This window comes from Clarias gariepinus, chromosome 19 (genome assembly GCF_024256425.1).
Source record: "Clarias gariepinus isolate MV-2021 ecotype Netherlands chromosome 19, CGAR_prim_01v2, whole genome shotgun sequence".
NCBI lineage: Eukaryota > Metazoa > Chordata > Actinopteri > Siluriformes > Clariidae > Clarias > Clarias gariepinus.
The window spans coordinates 27719226-27735357 of NC_071118.1; the positions used below are offsets into that span (position 1 = coordinate 27719226).

Here is a 16132-nt window from a genome sequence, read left to right on the forward strand (position 1 = left end):
AGTGTTACAAATATTTTGCAATATAAAAAAAAAACTAAATAGAGCAACTTTAAATCTTTGTCTCTTTCTTGCCTGTGTATATCTGTCCGCAGTCCCACATGTTGTCCGTGTTCTTTGGGAAATTTGGGCTCCAGTTGGAAAACTCGATATTTGTCTTATCCACCCATCTAAATGAGCCGTCCTGGTCCATATCTGGGAACGCATAGAGAAATGGAATCAGTAATTAAATGAAATCACTTTATTATTATCGTATTAAAAAAATATGATTGTCACTAAAATAACGGTACTTGATTCACAGATTTTTCAAAATAAAAACATAAATATAAATGGATAAAAGGGAAAAGGTGCCAAGCTTAAATTGCAGTTCTATAAGATGAATAAGCAACCTAGGGTAGTGAGACTTATTATTCCGCAATACATCCCTTTTATTGTTTTTTGGAAAGATGATTTTATATGTGCCCCAAAAATAGCCATTTTTCAGCATTTTACTGTCTCGCTTCAAACAATAATCATTTAAAATGGAGATTCTTATTTATATGACCTGTAAAAATTATTGCTTAAACTAAAGCATTCTGTGCAAAATTACTTTTCCTAAAAAAAATCTGTAGTGTCCGTAACCATGTTCAATTCATCCTAACAATTCATCTTACAAACCAATTTTAGAATCATTTGTTTTTTCAGGTTTTCATGTGAAATCTAAATTGGTCAAGTTTCATTTGAATGACCTTTTAGGATTAGGATCACTGAAAGATTTTAATTCCAAAAAGTTACAGACACTACATAAAAGGGCATGAAATTGTATTTAGCAAATGTGTTTCTTTTTATCTTATAAAAATATAAACGTGTATGCATATTCACAAAAATGAAGCATGGGCCGAGAGCAGCGTTAGGTATTATAAACAATAGTCTTATATGACTGTATGATGGCCGTATCTTGTGTGAAAGCTCAATGTCGCTTAGACACACACTGCTGAGTTGCAATACCTGAAATTCCGATCCACACGTCGGGAATGTCTATGTGGTGGAGGTCAGGAAGCATGGCGTTGACGAAGTATTGTTCCTCCTCACTAGGGGAAAAAAAAGAACAAAAAAACTTCAGGCAGCCATTGAGGAGGATAATCCAACAAAATTTCATCCATTTTCATTCCGGTTCTGTGATTAATTGAGTGACAGTCGTGACACACTTTTTGATGGTCAGGAGGTTGGCTCCCATGCTGGTGCATCTGGTCAGCGCTTCGTGCCAGCTGGTCAGCAGGTGGCTGTTGCTCACAACCAAGTAGCAGCTTCCTTTAAAACTCACCCAGCCGAGCGGGCAGACAGCTACAGACAGGCACAGAACACGTCTGGTTAATCAGCGTGTGATGATATAATACTGTGTGCAGTCACTCATCATGAGACAGGGAGAATACCAGCATGCCGAGGTTAATAATAAAGGGATGCACTTTTTATTTTTGAAAAAAAAGGGGATCATTTTTTATTTCTCTCTCCCTCTTTTAATAGAGTGGCTTGATAGTTTAAAAAGGTAAAAATAAACCTAATGTTTTAAAGAATAAAATCCTAAGCTAGTTAAAAAAAGATAATATAGATAAGGTCAACACCAAAATTATTGGCACCCTTGGGAAAGTGGTAGTGGGTGATTACGCATTTAAAAACTTTTAATAATTATGCACTTATGTGAGGTTTACACTAAAAATATGTGTATTTAAAGAAATAAATAACTCATGCAAATTTATTCCTAGATAAAAATAAATCTTGACCAAACAGATCATTTTTAAACATAATAACTGATTATTTTGTTTATTTATTTATTTAGTCATTTGATTCGATCCGGCACATCGGGCAACAGATACTCCCCAACCCAGGAGGTACTGTATAGGCGTTGTTTCTGTGGCAGTTACTTAAGGGGATGGGTTGCCAACTCGATTGTCATTCACACACTATGGGAAATTTGGGAACACCAATTAAAACACCAAATGTTGATTTCTTCGGACTTTGGGAGGAAACTGGAGTACCTGTGGGAAACGCAGGCACATGCAGGAAAACTCCAGGCACACAGACCCGAGGAGGGAATCGAGTCTGGATCCTGAAGGTATGAGGCCAAAGTGCTACTCATTCTGGAGTAAGACTGATTTTTGGATTTTAAAGTGAACAATATATATATAGAGAGAGATCTCTGAAAAATAAAAAAGAAAGCACTGCGGCATAATTTGTTTCTTTGTGTTTTTTCTTACAGGTGCATGTGTTGGTTTGATGAACAGTTTTGTTTAATTTTTTGTGAACTCCTGACAATATTTCTCCTAAATTTAAAATATAACTTTTATTTTATTTAAGTTGTATATTTAAAGGAGATGACATCAGCACAAAACATCAAAATCAAAATAACCCAAGATCGTGCGGTATTTGCAGAGCTAAAAAAAAATAAAAAAAATTCAAATAATTTGTAAACAAATTGTCTTAATGGTTTGGCGTGACCTTCCATCTTCCTTTTGATGACATTTCAGAAGTTTCCTGGAGTAAATTGCAGTGGTCTCTCTCTCTATATATATTTTTTTCTCGAATGAACGAGACGTTTGTAATAAGCAGGACTTTTTGGGCCGTTCTGCACTTCGCCTGAGTGACTCACTGTTTAAGGCTCTCTTGCACGCGTACGGATGTTCCGAGCGACACAGGTGAGTCCTCCACTTCCCGTAATCTTCTCCTGCCTTGACCAGACCGGTGCACAGGCCGTTCTGTTTATCGCTGTTAAACACAACACGACACACCTGATAAATAACGTTTCAATCTCTAATCCTGTAATTCAGTGTTTTAAAGGTAGATTGTTTTCTGCCTTTTTTTTTCTTTTTTTTTTTTTACTTACAAAGCATTTTAAGAAAATTTCCTTAATATCCAATGAATGATTTTTAACCAAAAGTAATTAGGTTCCCAAAAGGTTCATACATATTAAAAGGTGTGAAAATTGAACTTTATAAGGCACTTGAACTTAATACGCCTTCAGTGATTATTTTCCGTTGCTGATCATTATGATGTTTTCTCTTACGTGAGATCAGGCTGTCCGCTCGCCCAGTGTGTGTAGCTGAAGGTTGCTGCATCAGACCACGTGAACTTGGTGCTGTCGGGTTCAACTTGACATGATATTGAGGTGCATTTCTGCAAAAGCAAAAACTCCTATCATAGACTGTTGCTTTGAGTGATGAGATAACGTTACTGTAAACACATTCATGCTGTAGAAGAGAAATGTGCATCCCAATAGTGTGATCATGAAAAACATGACAATGCATACACATTACAGTTACTATAGGAAGCTCTATACACACTCTTCAAGTATCTCTTATAGCCAGTATATATATTTTTTTTTTACATACAGTACATAAGTAAGGAGAGCCTCACCAGGGTGGAGAAGCCGAGCCACAGGTCATAATGAGACGGGTCCAGACCTAAGATGTACTGCTCCTCTTCTGCTGATTCGACAGACACCAAATCAGCACCCTCCCTCAAACACTCGGTCCGGGCAGAGACCCAGCTTTTTCTCTGTATGTAGTGAAGCTTGTAGCAGTTAGAACCGAACTTTTCCCACTGATTCGCCTCATCGCACACCACAGTAGGGTTTTCTACGGAGACAGAAAGAAAAGAACGACAGGAACAGATGTAGTTCTGCTCTGCTTTTAATTAAATATAAAAGCAATTAAAACATTCTAAACTTAAAAACTAGCTATTTTTTAAGTTTATTTAGTAAAATCTGAGCATCTCTGAGCTGACTGGCTTGAGGCAGAGCTCATTTTTATTCATTTATTTTTTTAGCATTTTTGTCTAATTTGTTGTTTGTTTAAATGTACAGTATTATCGCTTACATTTAAAATATGCTTACGTTAAGGCAGCTATGATGTTTCTTTAGCGGCAAACATAAAGTTAGGGATTTATCTCTGGCACTGGAGACTCCTTCCATAAATACATTCGAATAATTCGAAAAAAAAATAAATTCCTTACAGAAAACATCTCCATATGATGAAAGCAGAGTAGATCATTTATTTATTTATTTATTTTATCATTTATTATCAGGCTTAGATAAAATTACTTCTACAATCATTTTCTATCCAAAAACTCTATCCTAAAAAAAGATTTATATATAAAATAAACATAGAAATGATAAATGTGGCCCTCAGATATAAAGAAAAGCCGATAAAGCTGTGGAAACTTTAAACCAGAACCCTGTCATAAACGTAGCGTACCGTTGTCCCGTTTGCAGATGTACTGCCTCTGAGCTGTGCAGTGCTCATCGTTCCAGCGGCCGTCGCTCTTCCCATCCACTTGTCCACAGTCCTCATTGTCATTATAGTTATCTGGCTGTCCTGGTCTCCAGTACCTATAAATGATAGCAAAATAGTGTGGAAACGCATTTGAGTTAAGCAAGCAACTAGTGTTTATTACATGTGTGAGGAGTTCAAATAAATGTCTGGTAGATATTATAATAAGGCACGGTGCAAACTTTTTAATACACATTCCTGATTTATTATTATTATTTTTTTAATCTGACTTATATTATAAGGCACTGATTAATTTTCACAGTTTCAGCTGTACAGTAAAACTGCTTTTTAGGAAAGGAAAGGTGTACAGGACAGTGGTAAGACCAGCGATGCTCTACGGCTTAGAGACAGTGGCTCTGAAGAAAAGACAGGAGGCAGAGTTGGAGGTAGCAGAGCTGAAGATGTTGAGGTTCTCTTTGGGAGTGACAAGGATGGATAGGATTAAGAATGAGTTTATCAGAGGAACAACCCACGTTAGATGTTTTGGAGATAAAGTCAGAGAGGCCAGATTGAGGTGGTTTGGGCATGTTCAGAGGAGAGATTGTAAATATATTGGTAGAAGGATGCTGAGGTTGGAACTGCCAGGCAGGAGGTCTAGAGGAAGACCAAAGAGGAGATTTATGGATGCAGTGAGAGAGGACATGAAGTTAGTTGGTGTGAGAGAAGAGGATGCAGAGGATAGGGTTAGATGGAGGCAGATGATTCGCTGTGGCGACGCCTGAAAGGGAACAGCCGAAAGACAAAGAAGAAGTAAAACTGCTTTTTAAACATTCCACAACATTAAAAATGTAACTATTAATAGATGAAAAGTAAATGCCGCATTAATAGGATCTGAATCTTGTTTTTAACAACAGTCTCCTTTTATGAATAACAAATTTAATCTCAAGAAAAAAAATACACGGATAATACACTATAGGCAGTGCTATGATCTGGTGTTGCTTCAGTTGTTCAGGTTTAGGCTCAGCAACGTTATGGGGCAATAAAACAAAGTCAGCTGACGACCTGAATGTACTGGATGACCAGGATATCACATCTATGGAATTTTTTTTAGCCTTTATGGCATAATCATATTCCAGGACTCCAGGATTGAGAAATAGTGGTTCTGCGAGCATAAGGAATCATTTTCACACGTGAACTGGACACCACATTGTGTGCTGTAATCAAAGCTTATGGTGACTGAATAAAATCTTAGCGTTTGCGACATTTTTTTGGCCAAGCAGTGTATATAAAAGATAAGGTATCAAGATGAATGCATAGAGACAGTTGCTTACTCCAGGTATGGGTAATAAATGCTACCATCGCTCCACTCCCAGTTCCCCTCAGAGACGATATCGTTCAGGCCGATCCAGTAAATAGCCTCGCCGATCTGCGTACTGATCCACACCTACAAAGCGGCAATGCGAGGAAAAACTAGGAATTACAGTACAATTCAAATTTCCCGTACATGTTCTTACTCTTATTTATTTTTCTAATTTATTCCCACTTAATATACACTTTATATTCTTAGTCAACAATATTAAATCCATCTCTAAAGAAAAGTCATCATTAGTTCAATTTATAACCTTAAGAACTTTGATTAAAATTTAGCTGCTTACGGAGATATTAAACATATTAAACCGACATTTAATAGAAAAATTTTGTTATGAATTTTAGCTTATGAAGTTAGCTGAGCTAGCTGTGTTAACTAGCTGTGTGAGCTACAAATGAGATGTTTAGCCAATTTAAATGTAGCTTATTATGTAACTGAGTAGAAAGTTGGTTAGCTATTCAAGTTTCACATCAGATGCTTAGCTGCTGTAAATCTAGCTTATTAGCTGATGTAAAGGTTAGTTTTTTGTGTGTTAAACATTAAAGATGTAGATTTTTAGCTGAGTTTGATGTTAATTAGCTGTGTGAGTTAAACGTTAAAGATTTAAACTACTGAATTCCTTATAGTGGTGAACTGTACCTAGTTCGTTGCGGTAAATATATAGTTTAAACACTAAGTAAAATGTTACCAAATTTTTTGAGGTGGATGTTATTATCATGACCTTCTTAGAGCTACAGTTTCAGATATAAATTTACTAGGAGTTTTAGTTTTATTTGACATAAAATCTTAAGAATTTATTTGAAATCAAAAGTTTACACATAAATTGTGTTATTTCACCTGATCAAACAGGCTTTATAAAAAACAGATATTCTTTTTTTTTATATTAGGCGCCTGTTCAATGTTATCTCTAACCCATCTCTATCTGACACTTTGGAAACAATTATTTCCCTTAACGCGGAAAAAGCATTTGATCGAGTGAATTGGGATTTTCTTTTTTACACTCTTGGTAAATTTGGTTTCGGCCCTAAATTTATATCATGGATAAAAGTGCTATACTCATCCCCACTGGCTGCCGTTCGGACAAATAACAACTTATCCCCTTTCTTTGAGCTTCAGCGTGGTACTAGACAGGGGTGTCCTTTGTCACCTCTTCTCTTTGCTGTGGCTATTGAACCATTGGCTATCGCATTAAGGGAAAATGCCAATATTAAAGATATCTCTCGTGGGGGGGTGGAACACAAAGTTTCCCTGTATGCTGACGACATGCTGCTTTTCATATCCGATCCTCCCCATAGCCTACCAAAACTCGTGGATTTACTGAAAGACTTTGGAGAAATATCTGGCTACAAGGTTAATCTACAAAAAAGTGAAATGATGCCAATTAAAAACAATAAACCACAGTTTCCTGATTCAACCCCCTTTAAGATTAGTCCCAGAAAAATCAAATATCTAGGAGTTTGGGTAACACACAACCATGCAGATCTCTACAAGGCGAATTATCAGGTTCTACTTTCCAAAACAAAATTAGACCTTGAAAGATGGAACCTGCTACCTCTCTCTTTGGGCGGAGAAATAAACACGATCAAAATGAATCTGTTTCCAAAATTCCTCTACCTATTTCAGTGTCTTTCAATCTTTTTTTAACAAAATCTTTTTTCAATAACTTAAGTAGTCAGATTTCTTCTTTTATCTGGAATAAAAAACAACCACGTATTAAACAAAGTATCCTACAGAGGCCCCGTGAATCGGGAGAAATGGCACTTCCAAACTTTCTTTATTATTACTGGGCTGCTAATGTAAGGGCAATGTTATTCTGGGCGCAGTATGCAGTCAACCCTCCCGTCTGGGTGGCTATAGAGGAAGCATCCATGGGATCAATATCTCTCTCATCATTATTATGTGCTAAATTGTCACAAACAACCCACATCTTCTCTTACCTCAAACCCACTAGTTATACACTCAGTTAAAATTTGGAATCAGTTTCGGCATCATTTTAAGCTTACTGATCTGTCCTTGATAGCACCATTAAATGGACATTGTATGTTTGCTCCGTCTTACACGGATAATGCTTTTGGGGTTTGGTTTAAGTGTGGTATTGTGTCATTATACGATCTTTACATTGACAATATCTTTGGCTCATTTGAACAACTTGTACAAAAGTTTAACATTCCCAGGACACATTTTTATAGATATCTACAGCTGAGGAATTTCATTTTCTGTAACTCTGACTCCTTCCCTTTGTCTCCTTCTCCATCCCTTTTAGATTCTGTTTTTAGCTGTAAACCAGATGCCTAACAGATGATTAGTGCTTAGTAAAACTGGCAAGGATTAGAGAGGACTTTGATCCCACATGTGACCGATGTAAGCAGGAATCAGCTACGCTACTACATATGTTCTGGACATGCCCAAAGCTATAACATTTTTGGAGTTTTATTTTTGATAAATATGCCAAATACCATTAAAACCATCCCCATTTATTGCACTTTTTGGTTTTGACTCAAGTGGTGTCCGCTTGAACGACGCCAAGGCCAATATGATTGCCTTTAGCTGCTTTCTCGCTAGGAGACTGATCCTGTTTAGATGGAAGGAGTCGTCGCCACCAGTGGGTACTCACTGGATTAAAGAGGTCTTGTATTTTCTTCATCTAGAAAAGATTCGCTATTCCATAAAGGGATCCACTCAGAAATTTTATGATACCTGGCAAAGCCATTTTGAAAATATAGATGCAAATTAATTAGATCTGTAATAAAAGATTGCTTTTTTAGTCTTTGTTTCTAATACTTCCTTCTCTTCCATTTCTGTTTGATGTGTAATATATTTATTTATTTTTCCCCTTTTTCCTTTTCTGCTGGTTGGCTTTTTTTTTGGGAGGGGGTGTGGGGGGGGGTACAGTTAGAAAAAAAATAGTGTACAATGTATGTATGTATATGTAACTTGTTAATTTTTCAATAAAAAAGACTTTGATAAAAAAGTTTACACATAAAGATTAATAATTTTATATTAATTAACATAAAAAAAAATTGGTTTCTTAATCTTATTAAGCAAAACACAACCAGAAATTTCATCCCTAAAGTAAAGACCACTACAGTACCCGCTGCCTGTCTCACCCTCTCATGAAGGCTCAGGATGCTCATAAGATTTCCTCCTTTGCTCAAACAGGTGTCCAGAGCATCATGCCATTTCTTAAAATCACTGGAGAAAAAGTAACACCTGTCCTCGTACTCCCTCCATCCTGTTTCACAATTGCCCAGCACTGAGATGGATGGAGACAGACAGTAGGACAGGAGGACAGACAGAGAAGGAGACATTAGTACAGGTGTACAAAGAGACAGAGAAACAGACAGCATTATAAAGATCGAAAAAAGAAGTTTGTAATAGTGAAGTTAAATGTTGAGTAACTTAAATATTATCCAACTTAAATATTTGAACATTTACGTTACCCATCATTTAACGTCACTATTACAAGTAATTAGCCAGCTGTAGCTGAGTAAGTAAACAGTAAGTGTTTTTAAAATGTTAATTAGGGTGAAAGCTGGATTTAACTGAGTTGGGTACTATCTACAATTCTAACAATTGAAAAGTAATGTCTGATTTTCATTAATCGATGTTTTGTCAATTATATTATTATTATTATTATTATTATTCATTATTACTTTTGTCAAGTTTCAAGATGTTGAATTTTGCTAGTCAGTAGATTTAAAAGTTAACTCAGCTGGATTAGTTGGTTGTTTGAGCTGAACGTTGGCGAGACAGTTAAGTGTTAGCTTGATAGATCAGTGTTAAAGGGGAACTGAGATGATGCTGATAATTTAGCATTGCTATGTGGGATGTTGTTTGCCGTTTTTAACAAAGGTTTCATCTAAGAAAATATTTGATACCAACAAACTTTACACACTCATTACAGTATAAAGTCATTTTGAAAAACCATTCTGTGTAAAAGAGTACATGGCCATCATAAAAGTCCCATGACAGTAGCTAAAGTCATGTGATATACGTATCCAAATGACAGCAGTAATAATATAGCAGTATTAATGTTTGACTGGACTTGTAAAAAATCACATGAATCTGAAATTAAGAGCTGCAGGTAAAACTGTAAACTGACGTGGATGCTTCTGCATGGTTTTGTGGGATATTGTTTACTAGGCCTAACAAAAATGGTAATAGTTTAATCCAAATAGTATGGTGATTTTATAAAGAAAGATTATTCATATGGTATTTACAGTATCGACCCGAATAAACCGAGTTCACCAAATCATATGTAATATAGCTTGCTTAAAGAAAACAGACAGAGAGGGGGTGATTACTAATGGAAATCTGCTCTTTTTTTTTGGTTTGTTTTTAAAAAACATAATTGTTTAAATGTATAATTTTTTGTCCAAAACAATTTACATTTATTGTAATTTTCCAAATCGAATTTTAATTTAAACAATAATAAAAATCACAAATAATTTCTTATGGTAATCTGCTTGTAGACTGCACCTCAAAAAGTTTTGTAATTTGATAAAAATAAAAATTCTAAACACACAAAAGTTGTTTTTTTTCTTGGTGAAATCGGAAAAAAACAAACATGACAAATGAATCAAATTCCATCACAGTAATTCTAAAACACAATCTCAACATCTAAATAATATGAAATTCTTTTTTCTTCTTTAACAACTTTATTATCAATCTATTAACTATAAAAAGTATTACTTACCGGAATGAACCAGAGCAAAAATCGTGATGGAGAGCAAGATCATTCTTGGCTCTTTTTCACTCAGTGAGGCAACAAATCAACACTTTTGCTAAAACCTCCCTGGCTATATATTATTTATGTATATTATAATCCCAGAGTAAATTCCAGCTGAGCTTAATATTCAAACTCAGATGATTTCCCTCATGTCTGTAAAAATGTTCTATTCCCTACAATTCCCTGAGCGAGAGTGCACACTATCTGTTGCTCTCTACAGCTCTGAGCATCTTCAGGTGTCGCAGCTTCTTTTCAATTTCAGCCCAAAGTCCAAAGATGAAGCTGTAAAAACAACATGGTTTCCTGATGCTGCAGACTCGCCATATAAACGTATATATTAACTGATTTTACTGTCAAATTAAATTTGTAGAAAGTTGTAGAAATGTAGAAAATCAAGGGATATACAGGTGTTCATACAAATAATTATATTTACTGTTAATGCTTTCATTTTAATATTATTAATAAAAAAGTAAATATTGAAATATTGTTGTATAGGCCCACTATAAATTATTGTAGCACAGAAATGCACAATAAACTTTCAACTTTAATCAACGATTGTGTTAAAATTAAAAGGTTGTGTGATATTTTTTTATTAAAATGGTAACAGTTACTGGAAAAACGTACTGTAAAATACTTAGAAAAGATCTGGCAAATTTTGCCCGTATTTACATCTACAGTGAGGTCGAGCATTTGATCACCCTGTGATTTTGCAAGTTCTCTTATTTAGAAATCATGGAGGGTCTACAATTTTCAGCGTAGGTGCATTTCCACTGTGAGAGACCGGAAATCACATTGTATGATTTTTTTAACAATTTATTTGTGAATTACTGTGTCAAAGAAGTATTTGATCACTTGCTTATCGGCCAGATTTCTGACCCTCAAAGACCTGTTATTTTTCTTTTAAACAGTCTACACTCTGCTCATGATTCTAAATTAGTAGCACCTGTTTAAGGTCGTTAGCTGTCATAAAGACACCTGTGCACCCCACAATCAGCCAAAGTCTAAGTAGATACAGGGGGTATCAATGATGCTAAGAATGGTGAAGAATCAGCAGAGAACTACACAGGAGGAGCTGGTCAATGCCGTGAAGAGAGCTGGGACCCTCGTTTCCAAGGCTACCATATGTAATACACTTAAACATCATGGTTTAAAAACTTGTATCGCACGGAAGGTTCCCCCAAGTCTAGGCCCGTCTGAAGTTTGCCAGGGACCATCTGGAGGATCCAGAGGAGTCATGGAAGAAAGTCCTGTGGTCAGATGAGACCAAAGTAGAACTTTTTGGTCTTAACTCCATTCACCGTGTTTGGAGAAAGAAGAACGATGAGTATCATCCCAATAATACCATACCTACAGTGAAGCATGGGGCTGGAAGCATCATGCTCTGGGGGTGTTTTTCTGCACAGGGGGACAGTATGACTGCACTGTATTAAGGAGAAGGTTGAACAGGGCTATGTATTGTGACATATTGGGCAAAAACCTCCTTCCCTCAGTCAGAGCATTAAAGATGGGTCGTGGCTGGGTCTTCCTACATGACAATGACCCAAAGCACATAGCCAGGAAAACCAAGGAGTGTCTCCGTAAGAAGCATATGGACTATTTAAAAGCAAAATAACTGGTCTTTGAGGGTCAAAAATCTGGCTGATAAGCAAGTGATCAAAAACTTATTTGACACAGTAACTCACAAATAAATTATTAAAAAAATTATACAATGTGATTTCCGGATTTCTCTCACAGTGGAAATGCACCTATGCTGAAAATTGTAGCCACCTCCATGACCTCCAAGTAAGAGAACTTGCAAAATCACAGGGTGATCAAATACTTATTGACCTCACTGTACCTTTACGTTACACAGTAATTTATATGTAAATATGAAAGCTTACCTGGTTCACTTAGTATTTTTTTAAAGTACACTATTGTAACTATTACATTTTAAAATCAGAGTCAATTCATCTAAACACAACTATTTAACCTTACAGTTTAAAAGTAGCTTTTACGTAGACTTTTAGACAATTAAGGCGAGTCACATGGTAACTAAAAGGGGATGTGTTGAAGACTATTAATTCGTCCTGCATAATATAAATCGTAGTTATTTAAAGTTAATAAGATCAGATGGATTTACTTTGTGCATAGTATTACAAGATCACAACAATAGACTAATAAAAAAAAAACCTGTACAGTATTATGCAAATGTCTTAACACCCCCCAGTCCCCCATTTCGCAGTATGTTGCTTCCATAGAGCCATACGTTCTTGTACTTTTAATGTATTCTTAAGGAATTGTTCACCAGGCTTACTGAAAGTTTTTTACTAAAGCATTTAAAATAAACATGTAACTTAAGGTATGAACCAGTGAGAAACAGGTGCAGATGACATAATGTCAGATGATCAGGCCGGTGATTATTATACCACCGATACTGAATACCTGAAGTGGTTGAAACAGACGAGAAGGGAAATAAGGTTGCTGCTGAAATTGTTACATAAACAACCATCAACTGACTTAACGTCAAAGATGACAGTTCTTCATTTCTGAATGGCCAGCTGCATTTATAAGATCATTACCACAAGGGATTATTATTATTATTATTATTATTATTATTGAGTAGTTGCCACAAAGAAAAAAAAAACTTTATTATGATGGCAATAATAATAATGTAACTTATTTATATATAATAATTATATTAGTAAGTGTAAACTGCTTAATTATTATATTTTTAAAAAATCCTATTAAAATTCCTTTGCTTCATGGAATTTTCTAAATTAAAGTCCAGTGTTATCTTTTATACGACTCAGCAAAGTCGTACTGTTAAGTATCAGAATTATCACAGTGAAAGTGTTAAAATGTCGAAGTCCAAAACTGCAGATTGAATAAACTTTATAACACTGCATATTTTCAGACTGTAAATGTTATATAATAACAAGCTAGCTTTTAATGTTTTAACTGTTTTATAGTGAATTTATGCTGAAAAACCAATAAACAGTTGATAATGAAGGTTAGTCACCTACAAAAATGATTAAATATGCAATTTTAATCTAATAAAAAAAAATAAAGCCTTGTTAAATGTGTAAAACTTTAATTAAAAATAAGGTCCTTTTTAATGGCTCTTTTGTAATTAGTACAAATTTGATGGTTATAGCACATTTAAGGTGAGGAAAATCTTATTACATTTCTGTTAAAAGAAAATTCAGAGCATTGTGCCAAAACTTATGTTAATGTTATACAATTTATATTTTATTAAATGTTATGCATTTGGAAAATAAAAAAACAACTGAAAGTTTTAAGTTGTACCATTATAAAACATAATAAAAGGTGTACATGTGGGCATTTAAATACACACATCCTCACTTATACTATGCAAGGTAACATTTATGCATAATTTTGTATGCAGTTACTGGATAACTACAGTGTTAAAGGTTTAGAAATGTAAGCAAGAACATGAGGGCAATTATACTGTTGTACCGGTCATTAACCTTTGGCCTGTTATTGGTACACAAACCTGGTCCTGATCCAAGTCTATATCAAATGTTTGCTAGTTGAGCAATATAAATTTAGGAAATACATAAAATAGCATTTTTGCTAAACAGTCACTATGCTTTACAATGGGTACAATTTAAGTAGATTAGCGTGTTTCTATACAAGTCATTCTGCATCAGACTAGTTAAAACTTTATTTAAAAGTATAAAATTAAGCAAACCGGACACAGTCTGTTCCTATTTCTTAACCAGAGAGGAAAACCAGAAGCGCTTGCACACAAGGAGACAAACTGAACTAGACGACAAAACATGAAGCCGGCTAGGACCGAACCTTTGCGACCATTAAATGAACTTTGCAGGAGAAGAGGGGCAAACGGCTCGACTTCTTCCTTGTTACAAATTTATCAAGGTGCCAATAATTTCTCAAACAGAAAAATATGCCATTTTAAATTCCATGAAACTTTCTCCCCCTAATGCTAGTCCTACTACAAATTTTGCTCAATAACCAATATACTTGGAGATCAACACAGGGAGACAAACTCAAACAAAAATTATTACTCAATTTTTATTCATGAGAAATACAGTTCACCCATAAGGTAAAGTTTTTAAATCTCCTTTTTAAATTATTGAACTCTTTGCAAAACTGTAGTATTTAAAGGAGTGTTTAGAAATTGTTTTTTAAGATTTTATATAAAATAAACTTTACGCAAAAGCATTTGATTTCTTTATAATATTTTTTATATCTTTATTTGAATAATACAAACTGACAGAGGAGAGCAGAAGGTTAAGCAAAATGCAGTACAAGTACAGCACCTTACCAGGAACAGGAAGTACCACTGTAAAGGAAGTGTTGATTCACTACAGTAGCTATCATTTTAAATTGGGAGCAAGTCAGGGAAAATCGAACACATTGAACAATTCATAGTCATGGTTATTCCATCCCAGTTCCAGTGTTTCCAAACTAATTCCTAAAATTATAGATGTGATTTATTGCAAAAAAAAAAAAAAAAAAAAAAAAAATCAACTGCATCAAAACTTCATCGATCAGGAAAAGGACATAAAAAGACAGATAGGGATTCAGGAACTGGTTTGGGAAGTTCAAACCCTTTTTATGAGGCGCGCTCAAGTCAAAGCGGGACTTGGGATGAAATCTGTGGTAAATAAAGGCGTAACAGCGATAGACATTTACAGAAGACTTTAAATCAAAGTACAGTGATGAGACTCTTAGCCGCAATAAAACATTCGAACGGTGCAAACTTTTTAAAAAAGGTTTGACGTCCGTGAATGCCAATCCTGGCCGAGGTGACTCGGAGCACACCGCAGTCGTTCCTGTAAAAGAGTGGAACGCCTTTAATATCGCCAAGTTGCAGAGGAGACACATTGGTCTGTTGGAACCACACACAATCATTCACCAACACAAGGAACTCGGCTGGGAGTTATTGCTACATCCCCCATACAGTCCTGACCTCGCTCCAAGACATTTCCACAAGGAGCTCCTGGAAGACCGGCGTTTCAGACAGTCCCAGCATGGCTCTGGCGTAATGAGAAAACTTTCTATGGTGTTCAAGCACTGGTGAAACACTGGGATAAGTGCATTAGTGTTAGCAGGGGATTATATAGAGAAATAAAGGGGAGGGGTTTTTATTTCCAACGAAAGTCCTGTTTTGACTTGGACACCCTAGAGTCATATTATCTGTCAATCAGTTCTGCCACTGATAAACCAGAATTGCACATGTCGAGCGCTCGGTACGCTTCATGGCAGTTTGTAAACAACCTCACGCAGATGTGATTATCTTTGCTTGAAATGCATGAAAAATAAATAAATACACAAGTGAAACTCGATTGCAGATATCATGATACCTGATGACAAAAAGGATAAATATGCTATAGAACTTTTAAAGAAATTCTCAAAACACACGATCTGTTCAATGCAATGGCATGATCCAATACATAAACAGTAGAAAGAACATAAATACATATAAATTCATTCCCAACAGCACGGACTTCACTTATTATTAATTAATTATAGACCCATCATCATACAGCTGTGACAAAGTGTTAAAATACATTTTGCATACAGTTCACGGATGAAGCTTTTATAAACGTTTTATCTTTCTAGATAAAAATATACTCAAGCTTTGTTTCTAATCTAAGAAAGACAGTGCACAATAAAATCAACTTGACTGAAATTCATTGTACAAAAAAAAAAAAAAAAAAAAAAGCATTGTATTAAAACGACTTGGTGCAGGTCCTTCTCAAACCGTCAGCGTCGCCGGCTTGCCAACTCGTTCTTGATAAACTTGGGCTTTGCTTTTCCTCAGTT

The 16132-nt window shown here is 35.4% G+C and overlaps 1 protein-coding gene across 1 annotated transcript in view; it reads right to left on the reverse strand.

The window, feature by feature from the left end:
* Positions 1-10564, reverse strand: part of LOC128508067 (macrophage mannose receptor 1) — a 36196-nt gene extending 25632 nt beyond the window's left edge. Inside the window, exons 1-10 of the mRNA XM_053479284.1 lie at positions 10307-10564; positions 8718-8863; positions 5573-5685; positions 4227-4360; positions 3388-3608; positions 3038-3147; positions 2624-2739; positions 1185-1320; positions 985-1067; positions 73-192 (exon numbers count right to left, since the gene is read on the reverse strand). Of these exons, the coding sequence (XP_053335259.1) occupies positions 73-192; positions 985-1067; positions 1185-1320; positions 2624-2739; positions 3038-3147; positions 3388-3608; positions 4227-4360; positions 5573-5685; positions 8718-8863; positions 10307-10349 (1222 nt within the window). The 5' untranslated portion in view covers positions 10350-10564. The remainder of the gene's footprint in view (positions 1-72; positions 193-984; positions 1068-1184; positions 1321-2623; positions 2740-3037; positions 3148-3387; positions 3609-4226; positions 4361-5572; positions 5686-8717; positions 8864-10306) is intronic.
* Between the last annotated feature and the right edge of the window lie 5568 nt (positions 10565-16132).